General features: G+C 43.3%; 1 protein-coding gene across 1 annotated transcript in view; it reads left to right on the top strand.

Moving 5' to 3' along the window:
- LOC105704517 (protein vestigial) overlaps nt 1–16,294 on the top strand; it is a gene marked incomplete at its 5' end in the record, with an annotated part of 37,868 nt that overhangs the window by 8,555 nt on the left and 13,019 nt on the right. The window contains 2 exons of the mRNA XM_023433605.1: nt 907–1,027; nt 1,553–1,779. Of these exons, the coding sequence (XP_023289373.1) occupies nt 907–1,027; nt 1,553–1,779 (348 nt within the window). The remainder of the gene's footprint in view (nt 1–906; nt 1,028–1,552; nt 1,780–16,294) is intronic.

Genomic DNA, 16,294 nt, shown 5'->3' with positions numbered 1-16,294 from the left:
TTAATTTACAGACCAGAACAATACAAAAAAAGTTTCATTTGGATAGAACAATTACTGCTCGCGTAAGGGGTAAAGGAAGTATTCAAAGGGGTGGCTCACCCCTTAAAAATGAATTTTTTCGAAAAATTCCAAATGCATGTTTCATAATTCTTCATTCCCTACATTTTGACGGTTGTTTCATGAAAATCGGTCGAGTGCTTCTATATGAAACAGCCAACTCACCCCCTTGCACGGCCAACTTTGAAGCCTGATTTCACCCCCTAAAAGTGTTTATCCGCCGATAAAAAAAAACACGGGTCCCTTAGATTTTAGTCCTCTATAACATATTTAAAAATGAACAAAATCGGAGGGGGACACCTCAGGTACCTTCCTTGTTAGAGCCAGTTAAGGGAGACGCGCGACTGCGTCCGCGTCGCGTCGTCAGGTGTTGCACCTAAATGGTCACAGAGTGGCAATCCTTTGCCTATATTATTTTAGTATAACCGAAAGGGATGTCTTTACCAATTCTTGGGTCCAAAAGCAGGAGTCTAGGCTGGGGATCCTTCGAGCTTGGAAAATCCTTCCGCCAGCTGGCGCCGTTTCCTTCGCGCGGGACGGAGTAATAGAGAAGTTGGCGCACTCCGGACTATTCATAGGGACCTCGGAAGAGAATTTAGCACGCGTTGCTGGAAATTCTGGCGCCCCGCTCTCGCACGAAGAATCCCGCCCATGAATTCCGGGATGGATCACCTGTACGCAACGTCGGCGTCCGCTTACCGAATTCTTCGCGCGGCGGGAACGCGCCAGAATCCCAGAAATGCTTCCTAAATCTCCGATACGTTCGTCCGCGCGTCGATCCCTCTCCAGGAGGCGACGAGATCAACCATCGAGAAGCTATCGTTAAGCCGTAAACCGTCTCTGTTGCAGAGAACATCTCCCCGATGTCTACGAGGAACTTTCCCCCGTCCTTCTGGAACAGCCACCCGAGCGACGTTTACGACTATTCCTCGGATCCCTGGCACTCGCACTACCCGCCGTACCATCACAGGTAAATCCCAAAATTTAATTGTCCAATTGCTTATCAAGTCTCGCGAAGGCAAGGTGACCAGACATCCTCCCACTACAAATCCTCTCCTCATGGATGGCGTCTTACCGTGTCTCAAGATGACCAACACGTTCTACGCACCTCCTTTATCATTTCGACCCACACACATATCTCACCCTCGTTCAGACATATATTTCATTCCCAGCTAAACACAGAAATCGGGAAGTTTGGGTTGTTCATTTACAGGATGCAGAAATGAATTACCGAAGCTTACCATTCAAAGAATTCCCTAAAAACAAAAGGATTCGTTTCCCAGGATGTAACACTGGTGGTTTTAAAGCCTTGTTCCTTTTCATTCGGTCTCTTGAGCTGTTTCCAAATTCTGATCCCAACATCGGAGCGCGAATCTCGAGATTCCAATATTAATCATTGTACACACGGTCTCTTTGGACATTAACGTAGAATTGATCCGTATGTGTGGTATATCTATCAGCCACTTCTAATCCGGACCGTCCTCCATGTTCGCAGAGCTGTGCACGAGTACCACCACCACAACATGGCGGCCGCAGCGAGTTACGGTGGTCTGTTGTTGGGTGGTGCCAGGAGCCTAGGACACCACACATCCCACCACGCGGCCCACCATGCGCACGCCGCGGCCTCCTACAAGGATTGGACGTCGGCGACGCCGTCGCAATCCCTCGTCGACGCGTCCTCGGCGCCCCCCTACCCCCACGGTTCCTACGCACCCCTGTCCGGTGAGTACTGGACCTGAATTAAGCCACCCCCGAGCCCCCTAAGAGGCGGTGGAACGATTTGGATGGCGACCGATGCCCAGCACAACTCGGTGGTGTGGGACGTGGGGTGATGTGGGGTGATATAGGGTGATATGGGGTGATGTAGGACCGTGTTCCTTTCCCGATGGCTAGAACGACGTTCGCCTAGGGTGGGGAATCCCAGGGGGCGATCGAACCATGGGGTTGGTGTCCGTTCTACATCGGGGGTGGTCCTCTGGTGGGAGGAAGTCCCAAGTACGAACGCGAAGACCACACTTATTTTGGAGCACCCTGGTTGATGGAGTAGATCCTCCAGGGTGGAGATTTCCGTCCAATCGAGGACGAATTTACGAGGTTCAGCGAATGTGGGATGTTCAAGGTGTTAAGATGGAAAAATGTTGGGGAACTGGCCGGTCGCTGAAGAGATCGTTTTAATTTTAGGCAGACTTTGAATAAACGATACGGTCGGGTGGTAAAAAGTAATCTAACGCTTCTGAGAGATTAGAGAATTTAATCTGATTAAATTTGTCATTACTTAAAAATGTTGGGAAGTATGAACATTCGCTCGCTTCGTACTTGTGCGACTTTGGAGAGGCTCTAAGGGGTTCCTGCCAACACCATCCCAGGGTCGAACGGAAGTGTGCGGATTGCGGAACTGTTCATTTGTAACGAGCTTATTTATAATAAAGTGATTAAGACAGAACAACGGTTTGATTGCTCCGAGCCCGTGGGATTGTGTTGGTCCCATCCCTCCCTCGAACCCCTCCAGGATCCTTCGACGACTACTGGGTGACTCGCGGAGGAGCGGGTTCCTTGATGAAAGAAACGGGAATCCGTCTATTATTGCCGTTCCTAAGACGTACTCTGGATCTCCCTAATTGGTCCTGACAAGCCTGATCGAGCGATAGGGGGAACGATCGAGACAGGGAACTGGATCCGGATCTTCCGACCGAGGAAACGAGATTAAGTGAAAATGTCCCTATCGGAACGGCGATAGGACCTCCCGATACAAAAACCACTACACCTGTCAAATAATTGATCAACCATAACCAAGGTGACCTAAATGGAATTCACCTCAGATCATCAACATCTCAACGTGCTTACAAGCTATTAGGTCTAATTTAAATAACCCGTCCTAATCTCGTTTTTATTCTTGACGTTGATGATCCTGTCCTAAAAATATCGTTTACGTCATATTTTCAACATTCACATCGTTCACCCACGATCAAGGCGACCTAAATGGAATTCACCCCAGATCATCAGCATCTCAACGTGCTTACAAACTATTAGGTCTAATTTAAATTACCCGTTCTAATCTCGTCCTTGTTCTTGACATTGATGATCCTGTCCTAAAAATGTCTGAATTCGTCCAGAAATTTTGCCGTCTGGATTTTTTTTCCCAGTCATGTGTGGAACGGAGTGGATTTGCGAGAGTCTGAAGTCAGGGATCTGGGAAGGATCCCTAGGTATCGTTTCCGTGTCCAAGTGGGCAAAGCCGCGGTCTAGAGGAGTCCGTTCCAGGTTCCAGGTTCCCTTGGGTCGGTCCCAGTCCTTCGTGGGACGGAATGGCGCGCAGGTAGCGCAAGAAAGGCGGTCGGTCCCTTTAGATCTGCGCAATTAATAAGAGCTTAATGGGGCCGCGGCCGATAGCGTCCAACCGTCCTCTCCTCCGCCTCTGTCGGCCCTCTTTCTCTCCCTTTGCCGTCTTTCTCTCCCACCGAAATCATCGCGCGACAAAAAGACAGGGGTGGGCCGTAAAACATCTCTCTCCCGCTTCCTCCCAGATCCTTCGCGGCGCTCTTCGAGGTGCGCACAAAAAGAAAAAAGCGCAAAAAGCCACAGAAAGATCCTCCAAGTAGGATCCCGCCAATCTTGCCGACTGGATTTTCTGCCAGATCAATTGCGCCACCCAGACCATTGCAAAGCAAAGTTTTGTCAAATTTCAACAAATAGTACCCAAGGGTCGTCGCCGGTAACCCCGTTCTCGATGGGATGTCAAAAAAACACGGATAAAAAAAATTCATAAGGAATCCATCTTGTTACCCTCACCTTCACTTTTTCATAAATTACTTCCTTAAGGTGGCGTTAAAGAGGTCTCGTTTATGAAACTCTTCTCCGAACTGGGTGTACCAAGTGATTTCAAATCTTACATCGTGAATATGGAAACTATAAGGAAAATCATGATCCCCACAAGTTTCAAGTTTTTATACAATTTGTTAATAGACATTTTTACAATTTTGTATAAAATTGAAATTTTCTGGGGGTCAGGACCTTTCTTATCGCCTTTATATTCTCGCTGTCAAATTTGAAACGATTCGGTAGACCCAGTTCGAAGAAAAGTTTCACGAACGGTTGATTCTTCAGGTACCACTTTCATGTCCCCTTAAGAAGGTATGAAAGAGTCAGCCTATATAAATATATCTGAGATGTCAAATCGTTGGGGAAAACGGACTGAAAACATCATGGACCCTCTCGAAAATCGCTTCATACCCCTGAATTTCCCCTGAAAAAAAATCCTAGCCGCTCGCGCCGAAGATCAATTTGAAGAGAAAAATCTTCCTCGTCGGGCTTAAGAGATTGCAGGTGCGGAGAAAATTCATCAGGGACAGGGCAGCCGGAAAACGGGCGGAAAACGTCATGGACCCCCTCGAAAATCGCTTCAAATTCCTGAATTTCCCCTGAAAAAAATCCCAGCCGTTCGCGCCGAAGATCAATTTGAAGGGAAAAATCTTCCTCGTCGGGCTGAAGAGATTACAAGTGCGGAAAAAATTCATCAGGGACAGGGTAGCCCGAAAACAGGCTGAAAACGTCATGGACCCTCTCGAAAATCGCTTTAAACCCCTGAATCTCCCCTGAAAAAAATCCCAGCCGCTCGCGCCGAAGATCAATTTGAAGGGAAAAATCTTCCTCGTCGGGCTGAAGAGATTACAAGTGCGGAAAAAATTCATCAGGGACAGGGCAGCCCGAAAACGGGCAGAAAACGTCATGAACCCCCAAGAAAATCGCTTCAAATCCCTGAATTTCCCCTGAAAAAAAATCCCAGCCGCTCGCGCCGAAGATCAATTTGAAGGGAAAAATCTTCCTCGTCGGGCTGAAGAGATTGCAGGTGCGGAAAAAATTCATCAGGGACAGGGCAGCCCGAGAACGGGTTGAAAACGTCATGGACCCTCTCGAAAATCGCTTCAAATCCGTGTATCTCCCCTGAAAAAAAATCCCAATCCCTCGTTTGATTAACCAATTTGAAGGGATGTACCTTCCCCGTCGAACTGCAGTGAAAGCAGGTGCCAAAAAATCAGTACAATGTCGTAGAAAGACGTAGAAGCGTGTACGAGCGGGTACAAGCAGGTCGACCCCGCCACCTGGCGGCGCCTTATACACGAGGAAGCCATTCATGACCAACAGTGTACACGTCGCGATAGATCATAGGCGGTCGACGGAGCCGCAAGGTGGGTGGAGAGTGCGTGCACGTTTTTCACGCATCCACGCTCGCGTGGCGTAATTCGTCACGGCCGGCGTGGCGCAAGTCGGGATAAGACGTGGCGGCGACACGCAGAACGTACACCACGCCCCTCGTGATTGGAGACCACTCCCATTTGGCTGCACTTGGTTGCATCCAACACTCCGCCCTTCGCTTTGCAGTCGGTTTGCTGGTCACGCTATGTTTCGTGACGGTCTTGCGGGTTTGGGGACGAAGGCTGCCAATTCATAATTAGCGCTGCCAAGTTACGAGTCCTTAAGACGATATGAAAGGTGCTGAGAAATTTAATCGACGGCGATAAATTAAAACTCATCTATACCCTTTTTGATGGAAACGTCGTTTTAAATACTCAAGTGGGAACATAAGCTGCCGCGTTTCATTAGCGAAATTTATGTTTATGTTGGTCTTTTACAGTCCATGTTCAGAATTATACCAACTGAAGGGTTACATATGTTATTTCGGTAAAGTAATGGTGAAGACATCGACGTAAAACTACTGAAATCCCGTGAATTCATGACTGTTAGTATTTTAACGGATCAACGTCGCCATCTGTGACGTTTAGCTGGAACTAAATTTTTGCTCTCAAAATACGTGTTAGCCCCGAGCCAAACCGAAGTCTTTTACAGTCGACGTTGAGAATTATACAAACTGGAGGGTTCCATATGTCATCTCGGTAAAGTAATGATAAAAAGATCGATGTAAAGCTACCGACATCCCATGAATTCATGACTCTTTTATATTTTGATGAACCAACGTCGCCACCTGTGACGTTTAGTTGCAACTAAATTTTTACTCTAAAAACACGTATCGTTCGGGAAAGTATTTCCCACATTTTCCTACCTGAGTCTATAATATTCCATTTCTACGGTATTCTTAATTGTTCGAGCTAGGTCCTGAAATTCTTCATTTTCGATTCTAACCCTCCAAGAAGCGTAAAACATCGAAAACGTGTACGGACCACGCCATGTTGGTTCTAGTGCATAATTAAATAAATTTTGGATGAAAAATCAAATTTCATGAGTTTCAGGACCTACTTTAGGGCCTCCATATTCACGTGGTAAAATTTGAAACGAATCGGTACACCCAATTCGGGGAATACTTTCCCCAACGATTTGATTTCGCAGGGAAGCGTAAAACATCCAAAACGTCCAAGGACTACGCCATGTTGGTTCTAGTGCATAAGTAAATAAATTTTTGATGAAAAATCAAATTTCATGAGTTTCAGGACCTACTTTAGGGCCTCCATATTCACGTGCCAAAAATTTGAAACGAATCGGTATACCCAATTCGGGGAATAATTTGACTTCGCAGGGAAGCGTAAAACATCGAAAACGTCCACGGACCACGCAATGTTGGTTCCAATCCATGATAAATAAATATATTTTTAATTAAAAAATTAAATTTCATGAGTTTCAGGACCTACTTTAGGGCCTCCATATTCCCGTGGTATAATTTCAAACGAATCGGTACACCCAATTCGGAGAATACTTACCCCAAGGATTTGACTTCTCAGATATGCTGACTCTTTCATATCACCTTAATCGCCGATTCCTCGGCGAGGGTCGCGTCGTTCTTAGAATTGATTCGCGAGTTTCCTCTCGCGTCTCTTTTCTTTTATTCCCCTGGATAGCTTGTCGACGTCGGAGATACGATCGGCAGACGATAGCTGACAGCAAAACAGGGGATACTCTTGGAGGAGGACATTGTCTTACCGCGTGACTGGCGGAGTGACATGTCAGTCCTCCGTTGTCGAGCCTGGATTTCCGCCCGTTGATGACGTCGTTAAATTTCTAATAATCATTCGCCCGTGGATGATGACGCCAATTAAGGACGAGGAAATGAGTATTATCGGGGATCCATGAAAATTCCGGCAGTTTCGAGATTCTTCTCTACCCGGGACCTTGGCAGAATTTCGCGCCAAATACATTCTACAAAGCATGCGCGAACGGCACCGAGTACTTTTCGCCGAACTTCGGCAACTTAATTTGATGAATGTTATTTGTTACTTATGGGAATTCATCGTGAACCTATGTTTGACGTTTTCTAGTGCCTGTCATTTTGGTGGATTTTTCGGCACCTTGATTCAAACGATACGAATTTTTGTAGTTAATTGATGGATTCACGTAGGGGCTCTTCACGGGTTCGCGGCGAGTGGACCTTTTTTCCTGTTTGGCAGAAGGGAAAATTAGTAAAAGGGCATTTTTTCAATTTTGGTTCTACCGTCTTCTGGGGAAGATGAACCGAATAATTTTAACCTGTGGCCGAAGATGTCACACGTAGAAATTTCTTTCGCAGGAATGGTTCGCGGCGAGTGTATCTTTTTTTTCCTGTTTGACAGAATGAAAATTAGTAAATAGCAATTTTCTGAATTTTGGTTCTAGTTTTGTAGGGAAACATGAACCGAATAATTTCCACCTGTGGCCGAGGACGTTTACTCGTAGAGATTTCTTTCGCAGGAATGGTTCACGGCGAGTGGATCTTCTTTTTTCCTGTTAGACAGAAGGAAAAGTTAGTAAACGAGCATTTTTTGAGTTTTGGTTCTAGTATTTTGTAGGGAAAGATGAATCGAATAATTTCCACCTGTCGCTGAGGACGTCACACGTAGAGATTTTTTTCGCAAGAATGGTTCGTGACGAGTGGATCTTTTTTTTTTCCTGTTCGACAGAATGAAAATTAGTAAATAGGAATTTTTTGAATTTTTGTTCTAGTTTTGTAGGGAAAGATGAACCGAATGATTTCCACCTGTGGCCGAAAATGTCACTCGTAGAAATTTCTTTCGCAGGAATGGTTCGCGGCGAGTGGATCTTTTTTTTCCTGTTCAACACAAGAAAAAATTAGTAAAAGGGCATTTTTTCAGTTTTGGTTCTATCGTCTTGTGGGGAAAGGTGAACTGAATAATTTTCACCTATCGCCGAGGACGTCACTCGTAGAGATTTCTTTCGCAGGAATGGTTCGCGGCCAGTGGATCTTTTTTTTCCTGTTCGACAGAATGAAAATTAGTAAATAGGAATTTTTCGAGTTTTGGTTCTAGTTTTGTAGGGAAAGATGAACCGAATGATTTCCACCTGTCGCCGAAGACGTCACTCATAGAGATTTCTTTCGCAGGAATGGTTCGCGGCGAGTGTATCTTTTTTTTCCTGTTTGACAGAATGAAAATTAGTAAATAGCAATTTTCTGAATTTTGGTTCTAGTTTTGTAGGGAAACATGAACCGAATAATTTCCACCTGTGGCCGAGGACGTCACTCGTAGAGATTTCTTTTGCAGGAATGGTTCGCGGCGAGTGGATCTTTTTTTTTCTGTTCGACAGAAGGAAAAATTAGTAAACGAGCATTTTTTGAGTTTTGGTTCTAGTATTTTGTAGGGAAAGATGAATCGAATAATTTCCACCTGTCGCCGAGGACGTCACTCGTAGAGATTTCTTTTGCAGGAATGGTTCACCGCGAGTAGATCTTTTTTTTCCTGTTCAACAGAAGGAAAAATTAGTAAATGGGAATTTTTTATGTTTTAGTTCTAGTTTTGTAGGGAAAGATGAACCGAATAATTTCCACCTATCGCCGAAGACGTCACTCATAGAGATTTCTTTCGCAGGAATGGTTCGCGGCGAGTGGATCTTTTTTTTTCTGTTCGACAGAAGGAAAAATTAGTAAACGAGCATTTTTTGAGTTTTGGTTCTAGTATTTTGTATGGAAAGATGAACCGAATAATTTCCACCTATCGCCGAAGACGTCACTCGTAGAGATTTATTTCGCAGGAATGGTTCGCTGCGAGTGGATCTTTTTTTTCCTGTTCAACAGAAGGAAAAATTACTAAATGGGAATTTTTTAAGTTTTAGTTCTAGTTTTGTAGGGAAAGATGAACCGAATGATTTCCACCTGTGGCCGAGGACGTCACTCGTAGAGATTTCTTTCGCAAGAATGGTTCGCGGCGAGTGGATCCTCTTTTTTCCTGTTCGACAGAAGGAAAAATTACTAAATGGGAATTTTTTAAGTTTTAGTTCTAGTTTTGTAGGGAAAGAAGAACCGAATGATTTCCACCTATCGCCGAAGACGTCACTCGTAGAGATTTCTTTCGCAAGAATGGTTCGCGGCGAGTGGATCTTTTTTTTCGTGTTCGACAGAATGAAAATTAGTAAATAGGAATTTTTTGAGTTTTGGTTCTAGTTTTGTAGGGAAAGATAAACCGAATAATTTCCACCTATCGCCGAAGACGTCACTCATAGAGATTTCTTTCGCAGGAATGGTCCGCGGCGAGTGGATTTTTTTTTCCTGTTCGACAGAAGGAAAAATTTCTAAATGGGAATTTTTTATGTTTTAGTTCTAGTTTTGTAGGGAAAGATGAACCGAATGATTTCCACCTGTGGCCGAGGACGTCACTCGTAGAGGTCCCTTTCGCAAGCATGGCGCAACCCTCGGGCAGAGCCGAGGGTCGGAAATCGATACCAGAGTTCCTCTCCCTCTCTCTCCCGTGCCTCCGGATGTCACTGATCCAACCCTCGGTTGGCAGCCATTCCTTCAACCCTCTCTCCAGAACCCAGCGAATCTAACGCCGCGGCTGAACCCAACCTAACCCTCTAATCATCTTTATCGAGCTCCCTCGTCGATGCCACTGTCATTTTCGAGTTTCCCTGAAATTCCCGGTCGCTTTCCCTTAACTTTTCGACGTGATGCGACGCGCCGAAGTAATTAAAAAAAATCCTCGTCGCTCGATGAAATCTTCCCCCTTCCAGGATCGTTACCCTTATCAGGATCGTTGGCCACACAGGTGCAAGAATAATATCGCCGCCCTTATTCATTTAATTTAACAGTATTTAATTAAGAATTCTATATACAGTATTTGCTTTATATCTGTACCTACATTGTTTTAAACAGTTATCGTGCAAATGAGACATTTGTCTTGTATGGTTTCTATTAATCAAAGTTTTACATACAGTGAAAGGTTTGCTGGGATAGTCTTAGCATCTTCGTTAAGGGCGGCTTTGTTGATTAGTGCAAAATCCGGATAATGGGAATGAATTTAAATTTTCAATTAGAATTCAATTTTTTTTGTTTTATCGGTTTCGAAGATTGGATAGAAACGATAAAACGGGTTCCTAAGGATTTCCTCAGAAGAAATGCCGACGGGTTCACTTTTCCAGTCGGCATGTACTGTCGTAATAATTACCACTCGTTTTTTCGCGTTCCCTCAATTTCTCGCAAGATTCATTAAAGACTCGAGTTTCCCCGGAATCAGCCATACGTTATCACAATAATCTCCTATCGCATCTATCTTTACGATAGCAATTATTAGATGCGCGATTCTAAGGCGATAACATTCCAACACGGTATAAAATCATCGAGGAAAATGCAATGCACGGTGTTCGAGCAATAAAGACCCGATGTCAAGTCTAGTAGGTATATCCTTCATTAATACATGTTAGACATAAATCTACAAACTTAACCAGTATTCCCGCTAATAACAATTTAAATCAGTCCGGCATTTTTAACTCCAGGGATTTTAATCGAATTAATTGCGAGCGCGCGAGAGAAATTAAATTCCCGCAAAAGTCGCTATCACGAGATAAATAAAATTTTCGATCGCTGCCACGGCTCATTACTTTCTACCGTAATTCATTCGAGCATGGCTGGATTTTTAGCCGTTATTATACGGCTATCAGATTTTTTTGCAAGGAGCGAAATGTTTAATATCTGTCTGCCTCGTTAGTACTTATCGCCGCGGGGTAAATCCTCGATTACCGGGTGCGGGTTTTTTCTTTTTTTTATTCTCTCGGAGAATCTGGCGAGTCTTGAAAATAGTTTCAGTACGATAATAAGGATCTTTTCTTTGGGAATGGGAGCCCGAGTAAGAACAAGAGTTAACGACACGCGTAACTACTATCTGGACGAGCGAAATCGCTGGTTTCTTTCCAGAAGGAGAACGCGCCGTCATTACGCTCGAGCCCGTTTAGGCAGACCGCGTTCGCGGGCTCGGGGTAATTATTTAATTGCGTAAATTAACTCCGAGGCATAAATCGGCCGGCGTTTAAGCGCGATTAAGAGAAATAAATCGCGTTTACCGACGGCCGACCGGTGGAGTCGCCGCTCTAGATGGTCACCGTCGGCCACTTGGGCCTCGGCTCCTCGTGATTCTTTTGCAATCCGCGAAAAACATTAATTTACAGCTTAGCCGACCCCAAGATTGACGAATTCCAGCTAGATTCCCCTTCTCACCGATAGCGGATCGATTACTGTCTCCGCGATCGATCGTGACTCTTAACACATTCGCGACCGCTGACGTAAATTCACGTCTTTTCAAGTTCTATTCTTGGTTGCCGCTGACGTGAATTCACGTCATTTTAAATTCTAGTCCTAATTGCCGCTGACGTGAATTCACGTCTTTTCAAGTTCTATTTCTGGTTGCCGCTGACGTAAATTCACGTCATTTTAAATTCTAGTCTTGATTGCCGCTGACGTGAATCACGTCCATGACGATACACGATACAAGTTTGCGGCAACCAGTTGCAGAATTTCATTATTTTCCCCGGTACTCAGTATTTGAAACGGAAAAAATTTGCCGCTCGCGAATGTGTTAACCGGCCTTCGTGAGCACATTTCTATCCGTAAGGAAAGAATTTAATAACTAATCTTTAACAATTCAATTTCAATTTTCCCGGATTTAATCGATAGGTACAAAGTCCACGCGAAGACAATCATTCCTGATATTTACAATTGCTTATTTAATTCATTCAATGGTACCAGCAAAGAATGCATTTTATAACGTATGTTTGACAATTTCATTTCAATTCTCTAGAGTTCATTTCACATCGTATGGAGGTATTTCATGACGATAATGATTCCTGACATTTATAAGCGGTTTTTCATTTCATTCGTTGGTATCCCCGAGGAAAGAGTTTTATGTCTAATGTTTAACAATTTATATTTAGATTTTCCCGGGTTTAATTATAAAATAGTAGGACATTGTTGAAGGTACGAAGGTATTTCATGAAGATAATAGGAATGATATCTTGTAGGGGGGTGATTTATATTTACGGTATTCCTTCGCGGTCGACGCAATGGGCGCCATGTTTGAACAATTCGAAGAGACGTTTGTTCCTTTGATTTTTAATTTAGCCGAGTTTAGGGTTTTTCTTTGTTTATAAACAGTATAGCTAGAAACGAGTGCATTGAACTCGGAGTCGTTTTATACCTTATACACGTATATATCGCAAACGCAACACATCGCAAAGACAACAGTCCATCGTTGGTGTGGGTACGCGCTCCCTCCCTCTTTCGGTGACTAAAATTACAGAGTTTCGGGTCATTACGGCGCGACTTCTTGATTCCAGCCAAACTCGGGGTACACTCCGTCGAGCGGGGTGATTTATTCGGATGCGAATTGCGAGTCGCGAGCGACGCACCGAATTTACGGTCAAAGGGATTCGCGTCCAAAGCGGAGGAACACCACCCGAGATATCGAGAGACCGATTGCAGGGAGAAGAGGGTTCCAATGGGCCTACAAATATTTATGGATAGTGGTATTAACACATTCGCGAACGCTGACGTGAATTCACGTAGTTTTAAACACTAGTCCTGATTGCCGCTGACGTGAATTCACGTCTTTTCAAGTTCTATTCCTGGTTGCCACTGACGTGAATTCACGTCGTTTTAAATTCTAGTCCTGATTGCCGCTGACGTGAATTCACGTCTTATCAAGTTCTATTCCTGGTTGCCACTGACGTGAATTCACGTCGTTTTAAATTCTAGTCCTAATTGCCGCTGACGTGAACTCACGTCTTTTTAAGATCTATTGTTGGTTGCCACTCACGTGAATTCACGTCTTTTCATGTTCTATTCCTGGTTGCCACTGACGTGAATTCACGTCGTTTTAAATTCTAGTCCCGATTGCCGCTGACGTGAATTCACGTGTTTTCAAGTTTTATTCCTGGTTGCCACTGACGTGAATTCACGTCNAATAATATATATAAATGCTCCGTTTACTAGGTTTCATACATTGCGTATATACGTTTTATGTAGATATTATAGATACGCATAGAGAAATGAAAGATTCCAATTGTTGGGAAACACTCATGCCTAAGTGTTCACTAATTCAATAAATTTGTTTATTTTTAAACTGATCTAAAAAATGTGTAAACAATGCGTACTAAATGACTATCGAATATGAAATTTATAATTTTTCCCCGGGATTTCCCAAAGTTACAATACGGTGTTATAAAATAGTAAATTTACTTAGAATTTCATAATAAATGTATACTAATTCACTGTTAAGAAGTCAAATTTATAATTTCACTGCAATCTTATGTACTAAAAGTGTATGCATTTTTTTAACAGTATATCACGAGAGGACCTTGTCGAGAGGGTATCAGTGGTTCCGGAAATACTTATGAATGAGTAAAATATATTCCAATATATATAATATATATTTATTACGTCCATTTTGTATATCTTGTATATATTCTTTATATATTCGGAGAAGATTCCTGGATAGGCGCGCCGCCATGAATGATATATGAGGGCCGGCCGAAAAAGCGGGCGCAAGCGCGCATGTTCCGTTCTGGACCACTTATATAGATTTTAATGCGATTCTTTTCGGACTCGATGCGATCCTTTATGATCTCATGGCTGTCCCCGAAAAAACCAGCGACGCTTTCTTTCGGGGCTGCCTGCATTCCGCAACCGTGTAGACGTTTCGAGGGATGACGAGTCTTCGAGGTCTTCGGGCTTTTGCCGCGAAATTTGTTATTCCTGTTATTCGTTCAGATCTGCATGGGAAGAAATGTAAAAATGATAGCGCATAAAAACATTATCCCGATCTGACATTAAAGTAAAATAACCCTTACTTGACAATATACGTACAGCAGAAATCCCCACGTGTCCTAGATAAAAATCCACCCATATATATCGAACGGATCGATTCGGCCAAATCAGGATTAATGATCCTTAAAATTCAGGAGTCTCCATATAGCGGGTTAAAACAAATAATTACATATCGGTCGACGTCGGTGCTCGATCGAACGAATGCTGATTCGACCATCAGAGAATTAGCGCGTTTAATCGGGAAAACGAACGGGCGTCATCGACGATATCCATAAACTACCCATTCCGTTATTTCACCGAATCCTCGGAGAATTGCAATTTCCTGGAATACCAGGCTTTCCCTAAATTCGGAATAGTAATTAAAGAAAGTCAAGGAATGTTCGAGAGACGTCGGTGTTTTTATCGAAGCCATGGATATCGTCTTATACGACGTAGTCGCGCGGGGCAAGATGGCGGCGTCAGGTTTCCGTTTAATTTAAATCGATATGGCGGACCGGAAGACGGCGTCTCGATTCTTGCGGTCGGTCCTAGACGGACGGAAAAGACTAGTCCCGGTGGTGTTCGCTCTCGGGGGAGGGAGAAAAGATCGGAATTCTTCGGCACCGAAAGCGGGCTCGACACGGCGTCCTGGCACGCGCCTCGAAAATGGCGTCCCACTGACGTCACGTAATGCTCGGTTGAATGCCGGTGCGAATAGGAGGACGGAAAGACGCGCGCTGACCGGGGATGGTCAACGCCGCCTCGATTGGTCAGTCCCGCGGATGGAGGGAGTGGTCGCCGGCCAGCTACATCGATCTCTCGAACCGGAGAGATACCGCCGACACGGCCCGAGGGCCAGAGCCCGCTGGATCGGCGAACCGTCGCGGCCGCCGACGCGGGAGCTGCGACCAGAAAAACCAATCTACCGTGCATTGCGACAGATGGATACGGTGTTCTGTGGGATATTAGACGCTTTTCGCGTAGATGCGCTGATTTGAAAAGCTGGATAATTAACGGCGAAATGGATTGATTTTTCAAGCGGGATATTGAAGGAGGAAATGGATCGATTTTTTATTATATAAGTAAAATGTTGGACGCTGTTTAAGTACATACACTAATTTGAATAGCTGTATAATTAACGGCGTAATGGATTGATTTTTGACGCGGGATATTGAACGACGAAATGGATCGATTTTTTTATTAAATAAGTAAAATGTTGGACGCTGTTTAAGTAAATGCAATTTGAAGAGCTGGATAATTAACAGGGAAATGGATTGATTTTTGAAGCTGGATAATTAACAGGGAAATGGATTGATTTTTGAAGCGGGATATTGAACGAGGAAATGGATCGATTTTTTTAGTAAATAAGAAAAATATTAAACGCTCTTTAAGTACATACACTAATTTGAATAGCTGTATAATTAACGGCGAAATGGATTGATTTTTGACGCGGGATATTGAAGGAGGAAATGGATCGATTTTTTATTATATAAGTAAAATGTTGGACGCTGTTTAAGTAGATGCACTAATTTGAAAAGCTGGATTTTTAACGGCGAAATGGATCGATTTTCTATTAAATAAGTGAAATGTTAAACGCTGTTTAAGTACATACACTAATTTGAATAGCTGTATAATTAACGGCTAAATGGATTGATTTTTGACGCGGGATATTGAACGACGAAATGGTTCGATTTTTTTATTAAATAAGTAAAATGTTGGACGCTGTTTAAGTAAATGCACTAATTTGAAGAGCTGGATAATTAACGGCGAAATGGATTGATTTTTCAAGCGGGATATTGAAGGAGAAAATGGATCGATTTTTTTATTAAATAAGAAAAATATTAGGCGCTGTTTAAGTACATGCACTAATTTGAAAAGCTGGATAATTAACAGGGAAATGGATTGATTTTTGAAGCGGGATATTGAACGAGGAAATGGATCGATTTTTTTAGTAAATAAGAAAAATATTAAACGCTGTTTAAGTAGATGCACTAATTTGAAAAGCTGGATAATTAACGAGGAAATGGATTGATTTTTGACGCGGGATATTGAACAACGAAATGGATCGATTTTCAATTAAATAAGTAAAATATTAGACGCTATTTAAGTAGATGCACTAATTTGATAAGCTGGATTTTTAACGGCGAAATGGATCGATTTTTTATTAAATAAGTAAAATGTTGGACGTTGTTCAAGTAAATGTACTAATTTGAAAAGCTGGATAATTAA

This window comes from Orussus abietinus, unplaced genomic scaffold, assembly GCF_000612105.2.
Source record: "Orussus abietinus isolate OABI.00-Male unplaced genomic scaffold, Oabi_2.0 scaffold109, whole genome shotgun sequence".
Classification (NCBI taxonomy): Eukaryota; Metazoa; Arthropoda; class Insecta; order Hymenoptera; family Orussidae; genus Orussus; species Orussus abietinus.
Note: the sequence above shows the minus strand (reverse complement) of the source record. Positions and strands in the feature narration are given on the sequence as shown.